This window comes from Bos indicus x Bos taurus, chromosome 11, assembly GCF_003369695.1.
Source record: "Bos indicus x Bos taurus breed Angus x Brahman F1 hybrid chromosome 11, Bos_hybrid_MaternalHap_v2.0, whole genome shotgun sequence".
NCBI lineage: Eukaryota > Metazoa > Chordata > Mammalia > Artiodactyla > Bovidae > Bos > Bos indicus x Bos taurus.
In genome coordinates, this window is record NC_040086.1 from 100,522,932 (window position 1) to 100,539,582 (window position 16,651).

Here is a 16,651-nt window from a genome sequence, read left to right on the forward strand (position 1 = left end):
CGGTGGAGGTGGGACAGACCCTGAAGCAGCCAGCAGACCGCGCCCCTTCCTGCCCCCACCCCCTCCCAGCCTGGTCTTGCGGGAGGAGGGCTTCCTGTGGAGACACGGGGAGGGGACCAAGGCGCCCTAGAGACCACCTTTGCCTTTCGGGCGTCTGTGTTCTAACTGCACCCTTTTCCTCTTTTTCAGGATTCACCTTTGGATCTTCTAACTCGTAAGTACCCCTCTTCAGTTTTGAGTCATTAATAAGGGTGGAGGCCTGTGCAGTATGTGAAAACGGTAGTTTTGGTCTCTTTGTACAGTTTGGTATCTATTTTTTCTGTTTAAAATCTTGTCCTGGAAACGGCATTTCAGCAGCAGGTTTTGGGCTATGTGGACTTGCTGCTCTCAGTAGGCATGTGGCTGGAGGTTCCAGGCCTGGCCTTCTCCCGGGCCGTGTGTAAGAGAGAGGACGGTGCCTTCTGCTGAGCAGAGCCTGGAAGGCAGAACCCGAGAGATGCTTGTCCTTATTTCCCTGTTCATTCTCAGAAGCTCCCTGGGCTCCGAGCCCATCCCCAAGTCCTGTTTTTCTGTCCTCACTCTTTGCATCTGCCTGACACTGGAAATTCCGAGTCCTGCTCTTTGAACACAGGCAGTTGCATGAGCTCCAGAGCCCTTCCTGGAGCAGGAGCTGACCTGCCTCTCCTGGCACTTCCTTGCAGGTCTGTCCAGGGCTTTGGTGGCTGGAGAAGCTGAGTGGGTGTTGGCGCTCCTTTCCGTCTCTGCGACCCAGTGCGTTCTCAGCTCCCCTTCTCTGAGAAACCCTGCAGCAGTCCTCTGAACTGGATGCTCTCGTTGAAATACACCCCCCCCAAAGAAACAGCAGAAACCAAACTCCAGAGATGCCTGCCTGCGTGCTCTGTGTTGCGTTTTGTGTTGGTTGTCCCCCCTGCTATTAAACTGTTCGGTCTGTATCCACACGGAATGTGTATGGGCCTCCTCCAGTCACAGCCAGGAGAGAGGTCCCCCATTTCTGGGCTCTGAGGAGCCTGCACTGCCTGCCGGCAGCCAGCAGCATCTCTCTGCAGAGGCGGCCTCCAGAAGGGTCCGGCGCAGGCTGTGGCCAGGCCGGCGCTTCTCCCAGACGGCCCCCCAGAGGGAAGAGGTCGCGTGCCAGCCAGCACCTTTCTGAGGCCGTGACTTGCTGTCTCTTCTTCACACCTTTCTGCTGCTGGGCATCAGGTCCCTCGAGGTGCCAGCATGGCGACTAGTTGGAGGGAAAGAAGCTCACCGACACGGGCATTAGCCGAGTCTCGGAAGCGGCACGAGCCCCTCGGAGCTCAGGCAGCTGTGAGGAGCATGGAAGCGGCAGGGCCTGCAATGGTGGCGCTGCCCTGGGAAGCCTCAGCCCCTCTTCCCGACTTGGCTGTGGGCGCTGAGCGTCCCACAACTGATTCTCACACTGTGGCGAGGAGGTGGGCAGTCGATTGAGAAACTGCTTTCACCTCCAGCAGGCGCTGGTGACGTGGGCCCCTGGCTCCTGTCTGTGAACCGCAGTGCTCGCAGACCTGGGTAGACCCAGGAGCTGAGACGACGTCGCTGCGGCCCTCGGCCACCACACACGTGTGCTAGCGTGGCCTGGAGGTCGAGTTCAGTCTCGTTGAAGTGCTTGTGAGGCAGAGTTCTTCAGATCTGGGCGTATTTAGTTCCTAGGCCTGTGACACCCTAGGCGGTTGCTGACAGACAAGGACTGCCTCGCACCAAGCGCAGGCAGAAGCGTATGTTACCTTTCAGGCTCAGAGTGGGACAGCTTGGCCATTAGCAGGGGAGGGGGGGAAAGGGACAATTATTTAGATTTTCGTATATTGGAAAGTTGTATTTTGAAACATTCTAATAAAAGTTTTCCACGCAATTTAGTGTGTCACGTTGCAGCCAGCATGGCCTCGCTGCTAATGTGGGCTTGTCGGGAGGGTAGAGCTCGGTGAAGAGCCGGGGCCACAGCCTGCCCTGCCAGCTCCTACTCTGCTAGGGGCTGTGGGTGACGCACACCCACAGGCCCCAGGCCGGCAGCTTCTGGTTCAGCCGGACTGAGATGGGGCCTGGACACCTCGGGCTGAGGTCGGCGGCTCCTGCCGCTTGTCAGAAGAGGAGTCTGCCGGCGCAGCACGCTGGGTTTCAGGAGCCCCAACGCAGGACTGGGTCCCTGGTGACTTCCCCTGTTTTCTGTGCAGTTTGTGAGAGAAGAGTGAGCGTCTGTTCGTCCGTTGTGCTAAAGAGGGCGTCTGCCTCCTTCAGAGAGCCTGGACTTCAGTCCTTCCATGGGGACCCTTTTGGTCCTCGAGGAATTGAAGAGCTCGTCTCCACCTGTTCTTGTGGGAGGCCCCTCAGCCACGGAACTGGTTGCCAGACGTCCACGTGCCCGGCCCAGGGTCCTTTGCTCCTGCACGTGTGGTCCTAACTTGTACGCGGGGCCATCTTGAGACAAAGGACTTTGTCATGGTGCTGGGCCGGTGGGGGCCTGGCTTTCACCGAGCAGCGTGACTGAGTGACAGGTGCTGACCTGCCCCAGCATGTCCCCCTGCTGACTTGCACCCACACAGAGCCATCTCCTGCCATTCTGTTTCCCCCCCAGAGGCACTTTTTTATAAATAGAAGCTGGTTTGGCCTAAACCCTTGACCTCAAATTCTCTGTGTAATCCCCCATCGAGGTGGCATGTGACATCTCTCCAGAAGGCCATATCAGCTGTGCTCAGCCAGATAAGGTCCCACACTCACCAGAGGGCGGCAGCCTTGAAGAATGCGCGGCTGGTGTGAGAGCCCCTGCGAGTTCCTTTTTTGGGGTCAATTTCACTGGTAGGTGGCAGGGGTCATCTCAACACACAGCCAGCACGCATCCCCTGAAACCCAAGCTCCCAGGATGTCAGGTGGGGAGTGCAGCCTGCCCAGGGAGGAGGTGGCGGGGTTGCGCCTTTCCCAAGTAGGGGCAGACAGAGCAACCTGTGGAGGGAGGGGGGTCGTGTCCCAGTGAGAAGCCCAGGACGGGGGTGCCCCGGCTCCCGCAGAGCGGCTGGTGGAGCAGTCACAGCAGGCTGGCTTTGCATCTCTGCTTGTGTAACTCAGGAAAGGCAGGAAGGAAGAGGAGGGTTGCAGCTTAATGAGCTAGGTCATGTTTTGCTGGACTTTTCCAGACCTAAATGTCGCTCATTCATAACTGGTGCTTCAGAAGGCAGTGCAGTGATAGAGGCCAGAAATTGAGTTTCTCAGGGGCCAGACGAACCCAACTCACAAACTGGACGCATGAACCAAGTCCCTTTGCGTGTAGCTGTGGCCGTAGAACCCCCAGCACCTGAGCGGGTGACCCCTCCACCCTATTCCCCCCACCCCGCCCTGTCCCCACAAGCATCCTGGTTCTGTCTTCAGCTCTACTTTCTGTCTCTGGCAACCCCCAGAGATGTTTCTGAGTCAGGTCTCTGGCGCTGTGGAGAGGGTGTGGGCGTTGCAGGCTGATCTCGAACCCTCACTGGCTCCGGGACCGGGACCAGTTTTCCCTCTTAGTGTTTCTCGGCAGTGAGATCCCAACCTAGGGGGCCCTTGTGAGGATGAAAGGAGGGTCCACCCCTGGAGCACCCAGCACAGAGTAGGTTCTCATTAAACGGTGGCTCTTCAGCCTACAGACCTCGCCCTACATCCCAGGTAAACAATTTTAGATAGATCCCCACGTCAGCCTCATCTGGTTTGTGATGGGCATCTTCCACCTGTCTGTCCAGCCCTAGGCTAAGCAGATAGGGGACCACTCTGGCTGAGGGGTCATCCCTGCTTAACAAAGCTCTAACGCAGGTGGGTCCATTTCCACCTAAGGTGCTCGTCCAGCAGAGCTGAGTTGGTCCCTTGAACCTGTTTCCAACAAGCTTCACAGGTGATTCCCACGAAGATGGTCCGTGCTCCACGTTTAGAGACAGTAAATACTTTCTCCCTAGGAAACATTCAAAAGAAACTCTCATTCTCATGGTCATGAGTCCAGGGTGAGAAATCGAGTACCATGGAATGACAAGGAACAACAGTAGCGTTGACAGATCTCAAATCAGGTGCAAATCACCAGCCTTTGCCATTAGGTTTTCTGGCTGGCAGAGTGAGAGTGTTATAAGGGCCAGTGCAAGGCATGATGAGCTCTTTCTTTTAATGTAAGCTGATATCAAGAGGTTTTTAGAAGGTTTGGATGAGAAATTGGCCACTCTAATTAAAGGACATGATTTAGGTTGGTCTGTGTTACATACAAATGCTTTGGTCATGCTGGCAGACCAACTTTTCAAAACCATTAAAAAGAAAGAAAAGGACACCTCTATAAAAATTATGAGCCTTCACTTGTGCCAATTAAGTAATCAAGGTCCGTCAGTGGTTAACAACTCTTGGTCCGATCCATAACTCATAAAGAAATCTAGTGTTTGCTTTTACTGTTACCAACTTGGTCACCTAAAAAGGGACTGCAGAAAATTTTTAAAAATCGAGGACAGACTAGATTTCAGACCAGAATTTCAAGTTAAACAAGAATTAGGGGAAAAAGGGATTTAGGGCTGCTCTGAGGAAACCTGGAGAGTCTTCCCCCTCCTCCTTTCTAACATCCTTGGGGAAGTAGAAATGAATATACAAGGAGAAACGATTAAAACCTTAGTAGATACAGGAGCCACCTTCTCAGTTTTAAACCCTACCAAAATCAAAGGCTCCCGCCCCCGGAGTAATACCTCAGTGCAAATAGTGGGAATTTCCAGTGTACCCATTAAGGCTTTTAAATCATTACCTTTAGAGTTTTACTTAGCAGAACTTCAAAAACATTCCTTTTTCCTAGTAGAAAGTACCCCTAGTCACCTGATAGGTAGAGATTCGTTAGAAATATATGGCACCCAGATTTCTTTTACTCCTAAGGGAGAAATGCTTTGAGGTCTGAAAGATCAATCAGATTTCTCTCTTCATATAATGTTTATAGCCCATGATAAAGGTGATGCAGAGCAAGGAAAACTGCTAGGCTTAGTGCCTAAAGAATTACGGGCGTGATCCTACTGACACAGGGAGAATGCGTCCCGCATCACCATTAACATTACCATAGACCAAAACAACCCCTGCCCAAGTCATCGCCACCCACTGAAGCAGGAAGCATTAGAGGGAACCCTAGTGGTGGTGGTTTAGTCGCCAAGTCGTGTCCAGTGCTTGCCAGTTCTCAGACTGTAGCCCACCAGGCTCCTCTGTCGATGAGATTTCCCAGGCAAGAGTAGCGGAATGGATGCCATTTCCTTCTCCAGGGGATCTTCCCAACCCAGGGGTCGAACCCACATCTGCATTGCCAAGTGGGTTCTTTACTGCTGAGCCACTAGGGAAGCCCATAGGGGAAGTAAAACCCTTGATTATCAGCTTCCATTAAGAAAGGCCTCACTGAGCCTTGCACTAGCCCTGGTAACACTCCCATCCTGCCAGTTAGAAAACCTATTGGCAAAGGTTGGAGATTGACACAGGATTTGAGGTCTAGCAACGCTATTTTTATTCCTTGTCATGCTGCAGTACCTAACCCCATACCTTACCGTCCTATATCCCTAAAAACAGTGACTTCTTTTCTGTGATAGATCTCTACATACTGAAGTGCATTCTTCAGTATCCCTGTGAATCCCGATGATCAGTATCCTTTTTTTGCCTTCGCTTGGAATGAATGGCATTATACATGGACTCTGATGCCAGTGGGCTCCACTGAAAGCCCCACTTGCTTTTCTCAGGTATTAAAAGCAGATTTAGATGATCTAGTTTTTCCTCATATATCAGTCTTGATACAATATGTAGATGACTTGCTGTTGTGTTTAAATTCCTTAATAGATAGTCAGCAAGACACCCTGTACTTGCTCCAGAAGTTAGCTTCAAAAGGACATAAGGAGTCCAAAGAGAAACCAGTTGGGCTTCCCTGGTGGCTCAGACAGTAAAGGGTCCATCTGCAATGCAGGAGACCCGGTTTGATCCCTGGGTCAGGATGATCCCCTGGATAAGGGAATGGCTACCCACTCCAGTATTCTTGCTGGAGAGTCCATGGACAGAGGAGTCTAGCGGGATACAGTCCATGGGGTCTCAAAGAGTCAGACACAACTGAGTGACTGACACTTTCACAAGGCTAATGTAAAGAATTCAGGACATGTGATATCTAAGGGTGGCTTTTAATTGATCTAGACAGAGTAAAGTGCATGCTAGCCTTCCCTGCCCCGAGAACAGAAAGACAACTGAGAGGCTTTCTAGACCTTGCAGGCTACTACAGGAACCGGATTCCAAATTTTTCCCTAGTAGCTCAACCATTACATGATTTAGTTAAATGTTTAAGACCAAACTGAACCTCTTTGCTGGGAAACAGAACATTCTAAAGCTGTGGAGACCCTTAAGGGCCTCCTGGTAAAGGCCCCAGCCTTAGGACATCCAAATTAGGATTTACCCTTTTTCCTTTGTCCATGGAAACCAGAGTGCTTCACTAAGGTATTATCCCTGCAGCATGGCGGCTCCTTCCAACCAGTTGATGTTACAGCCTGCAGCCAGAAGCGGTAGCCAATGGCCTTCCTCCGTGTCTCCAAGCTGTCAGGGCAGCAGCTCTGATGTGTTGAACCACAGGAGAGAGAGTTCTGAGTGACCCTCTCACTGTCTTTGTTCCACGCTGTGTGGAAGCCTTACTAAACTCTCAGCAAGTCGATTAACTTCTCATAAGAGTGTCCTGCTCTCACCAAACATGACTTTCCACAGGTGTAACAAGCTTAATCCAGCCGCCTTGCTCCCAGAAAAATTGGATGAGGAAAAGCACTATTGTATTGTCGCAACTAACAGTCTTCTACTTCCTAGGATTGACCATGGAGAGAGTCCAATGAATAATCCTAATCTTATTTTATTCACTGACGGTTCATATTTACGAGGACCTCACGGAGAATACCAGGCTGGCTATGCTGTTGTATCTCCAGTGTCCATCCTCGAAAATGGTCTCTTGCCTAATGTCTCTTCCATCCAACAGGCTGAGTTAATAGCACTGACCAGAGTGTGTCCGTTGGCAAGAGGAAAGTCTGCCAGTATCTACATGGATAGCTGCTGTGGTTTGGGAGTGGCACGTGATTTTGGTATGCTTTGGAAACAAAGAGGGTTTCTGACATCCTCAGGGCGGCCCATCAGACACGGGAAGCAGGGTGCAGAGCAGGGAGATGCCATCCTGCTGCCGTGCGCCCTTGCTCTCGTCAAGACCCCGGGTCACTGAGCGGCTGACGCTGCTCAGGCCAAAGGAAACCCTTCAGCGGATGGTGCCACCAAGACCGCAGCCTCTCTCGTAATCAACAACCAACTAACCACTGCCTTTTCCCTTTCAGTCTCCAGTAACCCCACTAACACATTGTTGAAGTTTCAGAGAACAGGAGCAGGCCAAGAAAAAGACACCTGTATACAGAAGCGGGGGAAGTTTCAACCGCAGCAGAGTAGGCCCAATGGGAAACCTGCCCTTCTGTTTTCAGCCCAGTATCCTGTTTTACGATACATTCATGAGTAAACTCCTTGGAACCCAGATAAGATGGTGTTGTGGGGTAAACACTATTTCTGGACGCCTTTCTTTACCATAGCTTGGAAGGTCTATTCAGGATGCGATTCGTGTCCAAAATATCACCCAGGAAAGGCCCTTCGTGGTTCTCAGGGAGGTTTGCCGTGACCTGCAAGTCCTTCTAAAGTATGGCAGATTGATTTTAGAGCAGAAGCCTCCCTTGCAAGGTTGTCAGTATGTTCTTGTCATGATCTCTGTGTTTTCACACTGGGTTGAGGCATTCCCCTGCAGAAGGGCCACGGCACAGTCAGTCAGGAAGCTGCTTTTAGAAAGAGTGAGTCCCATCTGGGGAATCCCCCCAGAACTACACAGCAACAGAAGGACTCATTTTATTGGACAGATTGTTAAGGACATTTGTAAAATTTGGCCTATTACGCAACATACCCACTGTGCCTATCGCCCCCAGTCTTCTGGGTTAGTAGAAAGGGAAATCGAACAAATGAAGACTCGGTTGGCTAAAATAACGGTTGCTTATTCCTTTCCCTATCCTGCGACGCTTCCATTGGCTCTCCCCAACCTCAGATCCACTGCTTTTGGCTAACATCGTTTCTCTCCCTTCGAGATTATCACAGGGAAACCAGTGAGAACGGATGAAGGGTTTGTATGATCCTATATTACTAAAGGGAGATATAGTATATAATTGCAAAGTTTTAATCAAATTATTAGCAGGACATCCTAAGCTTGCTTCCGAAGCTTATCACAGTAACCTGTCCTCATATGAAGATCAGATGTCCCGTGACTTACAACCAGGAGAGTATGCATACTGGGAAAGACAAATCTAAAGGGCTCCCTCCAGTCTAGATGGAAGGGCCCTTGTCAGGGTCTTTTAACTAGCTCATGTGCAGCAAAACTGAAGGGTATTGATTCTTGAATTCCTGTTTCCCACCTAAAAAGGGCTCCTGAACCAGAATGGTATGTAGCAAGAACTGCTGACCTCAAACTCACTTTAAGGCGTCGTCCTAATGAGGTAGAAATACCAACGCCAGGACCCAACAAAAAGAGACTGCTACCCCAAGATGCTGGACCTGACCTGTATGATTATTCGTAATGTTTTCTTCTCAGTTTCTTGGACTCTTACAGATGAATCAAATGGACATGATCTTATGCAGATTTTAAATCAGATTGTTGGCTTTGTGGTCAATTGCCTGCATCCCGTACTTCTGGTTTACCATGGTGGGTTTCTCCCTTCCGAGGCTCTGATTGGATGGCTCTTAGAAAGTTTATTTTAGAAGAAAGGAATTATAGTTCTGTCTGGGCCACCATTGATATCACTAGATGGGACCCACTCACTCGGCCAATCAAACATACCTATTCTGACCCTGGCCATATATACGAAATTTCGCTTTAGGTTACTCAAGCTACATCAGAACAACAAGCTAAATTTCAGTCAAAAAATGTAAATTCTGTGCTCTCAGGAGGGACCCTTCCCCAGTTGTGGGATGGATTTGTCTGGCTAAAACACCAGGCTATTGTTGTAAGTTCTCTAAAGGCTCCCTATGCTGGGAACAGTCAAATCATACTAACTAGCCTAAGAACACTAGAAAATTAGACTGGGTGCCTTATGAAAAATGCCAGTATATCATTTCCCTTAAAGATAGTGATTGGTACGGAACAGATTGGATCAGACAACCAGAAATGTGCTGGGTGGCACCTGCCAGGACCCAGTGGCTCTGTGGGTCTAATCTGTGGCCCTGGGTGGCTGGGAAGGTGTACTTTAGGGTTCCCTTGGTCTCAGGGCCCCTTATGTACAAATTTAGATTTAACTCCAGCAAATTTACCATCCATCCGAGCCTGACGAACTGAGGGATCTGTGTTCTACCGGCATGATCATTCGGCAGCTATTTTTGTGCCTTCCCTAGGATTGGAAGATGTAATTTCCCACATTGAAACCTTAACAAAATTCACTCAGAAGCCTTTAAATGATAGCAACCAGGCTATTAGCCTGCTAAATTCTGAGGTCTCTATGATGAGTAAAGCTGTCTTACAAAATCAAATGGCCCTTGATATCCTCACAGCATCTCAAGGGGGCACCTATGCCAAAGTTCAATCCAAATGTTGTGTTTACACACCAGACAAATCGTCTAATGTAACACATTTAATGACTCATCTGAAAAATCAGATGGCTGCCTGACATGATCCATTTCCTAACCTTGGTGATCTTTAGGGAAGATGGTTTGGCTCTGGAAACCCATGGCTTAAATCCCTGCTTGTAACTTTAATAACATTACTAGCTGTATTACTCACAATTTTGTTGCAGCAAAAATAGAAGTGGAATTTTTCCTGAGAACAAGGAAAGTAAAGAGAACTGTGAGCAAACTAGAGAAGAAGCAAATGGGCCTGAAAGAGCTGATCACTCCTGGCTTTACTTTAACTGTTACTAATCTGTGCTCTAGATCTCTCAAAACTAACCTGTACCCACTGCCCTAACTCCGCATGAGTTACACCCTGCACCGACCTCCCCCAACTCTGCATGTTGCACCCTGCACCGACCTCCCCTAACTCTAGGCAGATTACATCCTGTACCTGGTGCTTACCTTCCCCACGCTTCTTTGCAGATCACCCCTGTAGCTTTTTGCATTTTAGAAAGAAGGACGCAATACCATAAACCAGAGACAGACCACGCACCGGCCTACCTGATGCCAGCTCTGACCATTTTGAAACAATGCAAGAAGAAGAATGAAGGCTCACGGCTTTGCGCTTATCACTTACCCCCGACCACGAGCCCTGTCTGTGCGATCCCCTCAGATTCCCCATGGTAGGGGCACGGTTCTTGAGGCGCTAGCCTGCTGCATTCTCCCTTCAGCCAGCTGAGAACTAAAGCCATCTTTCTATTTCCTCCAGACCCTGTCTCCATAATTTTTTATTTGGTGGGCAGAGAAAGCCAAGATTTTGGCCAGAACTATTTTATAAGATTGTTGTCGAGTTTCCCTGGTGGCTCATTGGTAAAGAATCTACCTGCTGATGCAGGAGACATGGGTTTGATCCCTGATCTGGGAAGATCCCACGTGCCCCAGGGCAGCTGAGCCCGTGGACCACAACTATTGAGCCTGTGCTCTAGAGCCCAGGGATCACACCTCCTGAAGCCCACACGCCCTAGATCCTGTGCTCTGCAACAAGAGAAGGCACTGCAATGAGAAGCTCATGCACCACAGCTAGAGAGCAGCCCCCACGCCACAAGTAGAGAAAAGCCCGCACAAGCAGTGAAGATGCCCCACGCCAGAGATAAATAAGATTATTCAGAAAAACAAAAGATTGTTGTCTCTTGCATTACACGATGTGTAACCAGGCCCCTGGCCAAATTAATGATGGCTAAACATCTTGAGTGCAGCACTTTCACAGCATCATCTTTCAGGATTTGAAATAGCTCAACTGGAATTCCATCACCTCCACTAGCTTTGTTCGTAGTGATGCTTGCTAAGGCCCACTTGACTTCACATTCCAGGATGTCTGGCTCTAGGTCAGTGATCACACCATCATGATTATCTGGGTCGTGAATATCTTTTTTGTACATTTCTTCTGTGTATTCTTCGGAGAAGGCAATGGCACCCCACTCCAGTACTCTTGCCTGGAAAATCCCACGGATGGAGGAGCCTGATAGGCTGCAGTCGATGGGGTCACTAAGAGTCGGATACGACTAAGCGACTTCCCTTCCACTTTTCACTTGCATGCGTTGGAGAAGGAAATGGCAACCCACTCCAGTGTTCTTGCCTGGAGAATCCCAGGGACGGGGGAGCTTGGTGGGCTGCCGTCTATGGGGTCACACAGAGTCGGACACGACTGAAGTGACTTAGCACTTAGCAGTCTGTGTATTCTTGCCACCTCTTCTTAATATCTTCTGCTTCTGTTAGGTCCATACCATTTCTGTCCTTTATCAAGCCCATCTTTGCATGAAATATTCCCTTGGTATCTCTAATTTTCTTGAAGAGATCTCTAGTCTTTCCCTTTCTGTTTTCCTCTATTTCTTTGCATTGATCACACAATTGCACTCATCTCACACACTAGTAAAGTAATGCTCAAAATTCTCCAAGCCAGGCTTCAGCAATACGTGAACCATGAACTTCCAGATGTTCAAGCTGGTTTTAGAAAAGGCAGAGGAACCAGAGACCAAATTGCCAGCATCTGCTGGATCATCGAAAAAGCAAGAGAGTTCCAGAAAAACATCTATTTCTGCTTTATTGACTATGCTAAAGCCTTTGACTATGTGGATCACAATAAACTGTGGAAAATTCTGAAAGAGATGGGAATACCAGACCACTGACCTGCCTCTTGAGAAATTTGTATGCAGGTCAGGAAGCAACAGTTAGAACTGGACATGGAACAACAGACTGGTTCCAAATAGGAAAAGGAGTACATCAAGGCTGTATATTGTCACCCTGCTTATTTAACTTCTATGTAGAGTACATCATGAGAAACGCTGGGCTGGAAGAAGCACAAACTGGAATCAAGATTGCCGGGAGAAATATCAATCACCTCAGATATGCAGATGACACCACCCTTATGGCAGAAAGTGAAGAGGAACTAAAAAGCCTCTTGATGAAGGTGAAAGCGGAGAGTGAAAAAGTTGGCTTAAAGCTCAACATTCAGAAAACGAAGATCATGGCATCTGGTCCCATCACTTCATGGGAAATAGATGGGGAAACAGTGGAAACAGTGTCAGACTTTATTTTTGGGGGCTCCAAAATCACTGCAGATGGTGACCGCAGCCATGAAATTAAAAGATGCTTATTCCTTGGAAGAAAAGTTATGACCAACCTAGATAGCATATTGAAAAGCAGAGACATTACTTTGCCAACAAAGGTCCATCTAGTCAAGGCTATGGTTTTTCCAGTGGTCATGTATGGATGTGAGAGTTGGACTGTGAAGAAAGCTGAGTGCCGAAAGAATTGATGCTTTTGAACTGTGGTGTTGGAGAAGACTCTTGAGAGTCCCTTGGACTGCAAGGAGATCCAACCAGTCCATTCTGAAGGAGATCAACCCTGGGATTTCTTTGGAAGGAATGATGCTAAAGCTGAAACTCCAGTACTTTGGCCACCTCATGCGAAGAGTTGACTCATTGGAAAAGACTCTGATGCTGGGAGGGATTGGGGGCGGGAGGAGAAGGGGACGACAGAGGATGACTTGGCTGATGGCATCACTGACTCGATGGACGTGAGTCTGAGTGAACTCTGAGAGTTGGTGATGGACAGGGAGGCCTGGCGTGCTGCGATTCATGGAGTTGCAAAGAGTCGGACACGATTGAGTGACTGAACTGAACTGAACCGAAACATCTTGAAGAAACAGATCACATGTATAATAACACAGAATAATTGTAACAGTGTGATTCTAGATATGGGAAGAAGCAACAAGGGATAGATCTCCTGGACCATAATAGGTTAGTAGATCGAGGATCCAGAGAAGCTTTAATATCAGAAAGTGAAAGTGTTAGTCTCTCAGTCGTGTCTGACTCTGTGACCTCATGGACTGTAGTCCGCCGGGCTCCTCTGTCCATGGGATTCTCCAGGCAAGAATACTGGAGTGGGTTGCCATTTTCTTCTCCAAGGGATCTTCCCAACTCAGGGATCAAACCCAGGTCTCTTGCATTGCTGCTGCTGCTGCTGCTGCTAAGTCACTTCAGTCGTGTCTGACTCTGTGCAACCCCATAGACGGCAGCCCACCAGGCTCCCCCGTCCCTGGGATTCTTCAGGCAAGAACACTGGAGTGGGCTGCCATTTCCTTCTCCAGTGCATGAAAGTGAAAAGTGAAAGTGAATTTGCTCAGTCGTGTCTGACTCCTAGCGACCCCATGGACTTCGGCCTACCAGGCTCCTCCGTCCATGGGGTTTTCCAGGCAAGAGTATTGGAGTGGGGTGCCATTGCCTTCTCCCTCTTGCATTGCAGGCGGATTCTTTACCATCTGAGCCACCAGGGAAGCCCTTCGATTATCTCCCAATGAGCCTAATCCAAAAATTAACACCTAGAGTGACGCATCAGTAAGAACTTTTGCCTGATATAGGATGAGCCTCCCAGCACTGTGGGGGACAAAAATTTGTCACGAGATGTCTCCCAAATATTGATCGAATTCTGGACTAAGGGGAGGAACTGAGAAGTGGAGTATTTCCTGCCATATCAGTTGACAACGAATATCACAGTCACCGCAATTGCAGCTGCCAGGGAAGGTGAGCTGGTGAGCCCTGAGGGACCGCAGGGAGGAAAGAACACCTGCCATCTAGCAGCCGTCAGACCGCAGCCACTCCTCCAGCGAGCCCGGAGGAAGCTCAGAATGTGAAAACACAGGAAACTGGCCCCAGATGGCTGAGGCGCATACAAAAGGGGTGATTTCAGAGCGCCCAGACGCTTGCCTCCTCCCATACATAGAAAAGCACTAAATTCCTTAACTTAGGAGATCTGGTTTTCTTTCATTCACAAAAATACGCTTGACATTCAGACTCCCTCCCGGCGTTAAGTCCTAAAAATCTCCACCAAGTAAAGCAGAACCCTCAACTTTAAGGTTGCATGTTATTGAGTCAACAGGGCTAAAGGATCTTTCTGAAATCATTGATGAGAAGCACCGAGTTTTAAGTTTCAGCTGCGTTTTGGACACCTGCTCAGAAGAGAAGGCACAGGTGGGCCGTCACCTCCTTCCCCTGGAGGCATTGTCTGACTGCAGCTTCGGTGAGGTGTCCCCGGTTAATGGGGTGCAAGGAGGCCCCCTCCCCGACTCCATCCTGTCTCCCACACCGCTCACTCCCACTGTCTCTTGTCTCCACATCATCCTTTTAGACAAAGTACCGGAGGAGGAGGAGAAGCAGCTCTGTCATGCTTTCCTCTCCAGTTCCATCAGCCCCAGGGTTCCCACTCAGTCTCTTGAAGCCCCTGTCTGGGCTTCCAGGCACCGGCAGGCCCTCCCACTCCTGCTCCTTCTGTTAGAAGGTGTCACCTGCTGAGAGGAGAGCAGGGCGGGTGTACCTCCTGGCCCCAGGTTCTTCCAACAGTCCCTTCCTCCTCCTACCCTGGTTCGCTGATTTGTTCTTTACTCACATGGTCGGGGGGGAGGGGGTGGGGTGCGCGGTAAGCAATCAGACTGAGATGGTTTTAGCCCCCAAACCTCCGCTATCTTCAGAATGTTTCCTGTGGGAAGATTGTGCATGCGGGCTAAGTCGCTTCAGTCGTGTCCGACTCTTTGTGACCCCACAGGCTGTAGCCCTCCAGGCTCCTCTGTCCAGGAAATTCTCCAGGCATGAATACTGGAGTGCGTTGCCATGCCCTGGATCTTCCTGACCCAGAAATTGAACCTGCATCTCTTATGTCTCCTGCATCAGGCAGACGGGTTCTTTACCAGTAGCGCCACCCAGGAAGCCTGGAAAGTTTGTGTATTCATCCAAAACATAAAGGGTTCTGTGGGTCAGATAAGTTGGGGAAAAGAGTGAACAGAACAAGATTTAACAGATCTTTATATTGAAGGACTCTCTGTGTGTCTTTAATATGCAAATTTGCTTTGTAAATCAATAAGATGAAATAGTCTTCCGTTTTCCAAACATCGTGACCCTGGAACCTTTCTTCTGGAGCCAGGTTCCTTGGAACTCAACTTTGCTTCGTCTTGGGTGTCTCTGGACAAAAGCAGAGCTTATTTATTTCCTGAGGGCTGTGTTTCCGAGACGTTCCTCTCTCGTATTTGATGATAACGGGAGTGAGAATTCATTCAGTGATTACCAGGCACTGCCTGTCCTGAGTGCTTCTCGGACATTTTCAGGTGTAACTTAAACGTCTTTCAGATGAGAATGAGGCCAAGTGAAGAAGCAGTCTGCTGAGTCCCAAGCATGCGTAGCGGTGGAGCCAGAAAGGAACCCCAGGCGGTGCTTCCGGCCTGCCCCACCCCACAGCCCCCTGCCCTCAGCTGGGCCAGGCTATCATCACTGGCTCTCACAATCGTTCTTCCTGAAGCTGATCACCCCTTTTAGAAGAAATGCCTGCCCAATTGTGCCAAGGGCCCTGCCAAGCCCCTCACACGCCTGTCGTGTGCACCCCTCAGAACGACGTTGAATGAGGACTCCAGTAAACGCTCTTCCTGTCGTGTAGTCACTGGCTCCAACCTTGTACGTGATCATCTGTCAAAGCTGCAGCCCCCGGGGAGGCGGGTGTGGGGGCAGGGGCTGAGTCCGTTGAGCCCGTGTTGGCACACGCCGTCCACAGATGGGGACTTGCCAGCCGCTTTCGGAGGAAGGTGATCAGACCCTGGAGGAAGCAGCTGGCCCCACGCCCTCTGGCCGGCTAATCCCCTCCTTCCTGCACCGTCTCTTCCGGGGGGTTCTGGCTTTGAGGCTTTCCAGAGTCCCCGGGGAGGTCAGCCACAAACCCACCGAGGCGGCAGTGGCTCCATTGTTCAGCCCCTCCCTCTGTGCTTATAAATAGAATCCCATCCATCCCACAGCCCCGGCCGGAGATTCTCCACATTGTTTGTGGCCCTGGATCGCCAGCTGCAGAGAGCAAGTCTGTGCAGGCGGGGTGGGGTGGGGGGCTGGCCGGAGCCTCGGGCCCGCTTCGCAGCAGGCCGAGCTCATCCTCCTTTGGGTGGTTTTCACAGCCATGCCTGCCATCGAGAAGGTCCGAGAAGAGAATCCTTACCGTGGCCTGCGAGTCACACATGCAGGCCTGCCTACCCTGGCAGCCCCCTCTTGCTTCACCACCTTCCTCTGCAGGCCCTCTTGCACTTCCTCTTCCTCCAACGGCCGGTGGGCCTCCCTGCCTGCTCAAGGCTCTTCCACACTCGTCTCTGCTGCTGGGCCCTCCACTCACCCTGCAGGTCTCAGCTTGAATCTTTCTGCTCCCCCACCGGCGGCCCCCGCCCCGCCCCAGGCTGCCTGCCCTGCTCAGATTCAGCTGTGTCCCTCCCTGCTGCCATTTTGAGGCCCACATCGCAGTTACAATTATTCGTCGGTCAAACGCGTGGATTGTTGGTTTGTCTGGTCTGTTCCATGCCTTCTCCCCCCGCACCCCCAATTTTCAGCTCTGTGTGGGCAGAGGTCTTGTCAACCTTGTCTGTCCACAGCCCCCGATCGGGCCAGGGTGGTAGAGTCAGAAGCTGTGGGCAAAAGCCACCCAGGAT

The 16,651-nt window shown here is 50.3% G+C and overlaps 1 protein-coding gene across 2 annotated transcripts in view; it reads left to right on the forward strand.

Annotated features, from left to right (window-relative positions):
* The window catches only part of NUP214 (nucleoporin 214), a 91,356-nt gene extending 89,467 nt beyond the window's left edge, over positions 1-1,889 (forward strand). For both annotated transcript variants that reach the window (XM_027556594.1, XM_027556593.1), the window contains exons 35-36: positions 190-214; positions 702-1,889. In XM_027556594.1, coding sequence (XP_027412395.1) covers positions 190-214; positions 702-735 — 59 coding nt within the window. In that variant the 3' untranslated portion in view covers positions 736-1,889. The remainder of the gene's footprint in view (positions 1-189; positions 215-701) is intronic.
* The last annotated feature ends 14,762 nt before the right edge of the window (positions 1,890-16,651 follow it).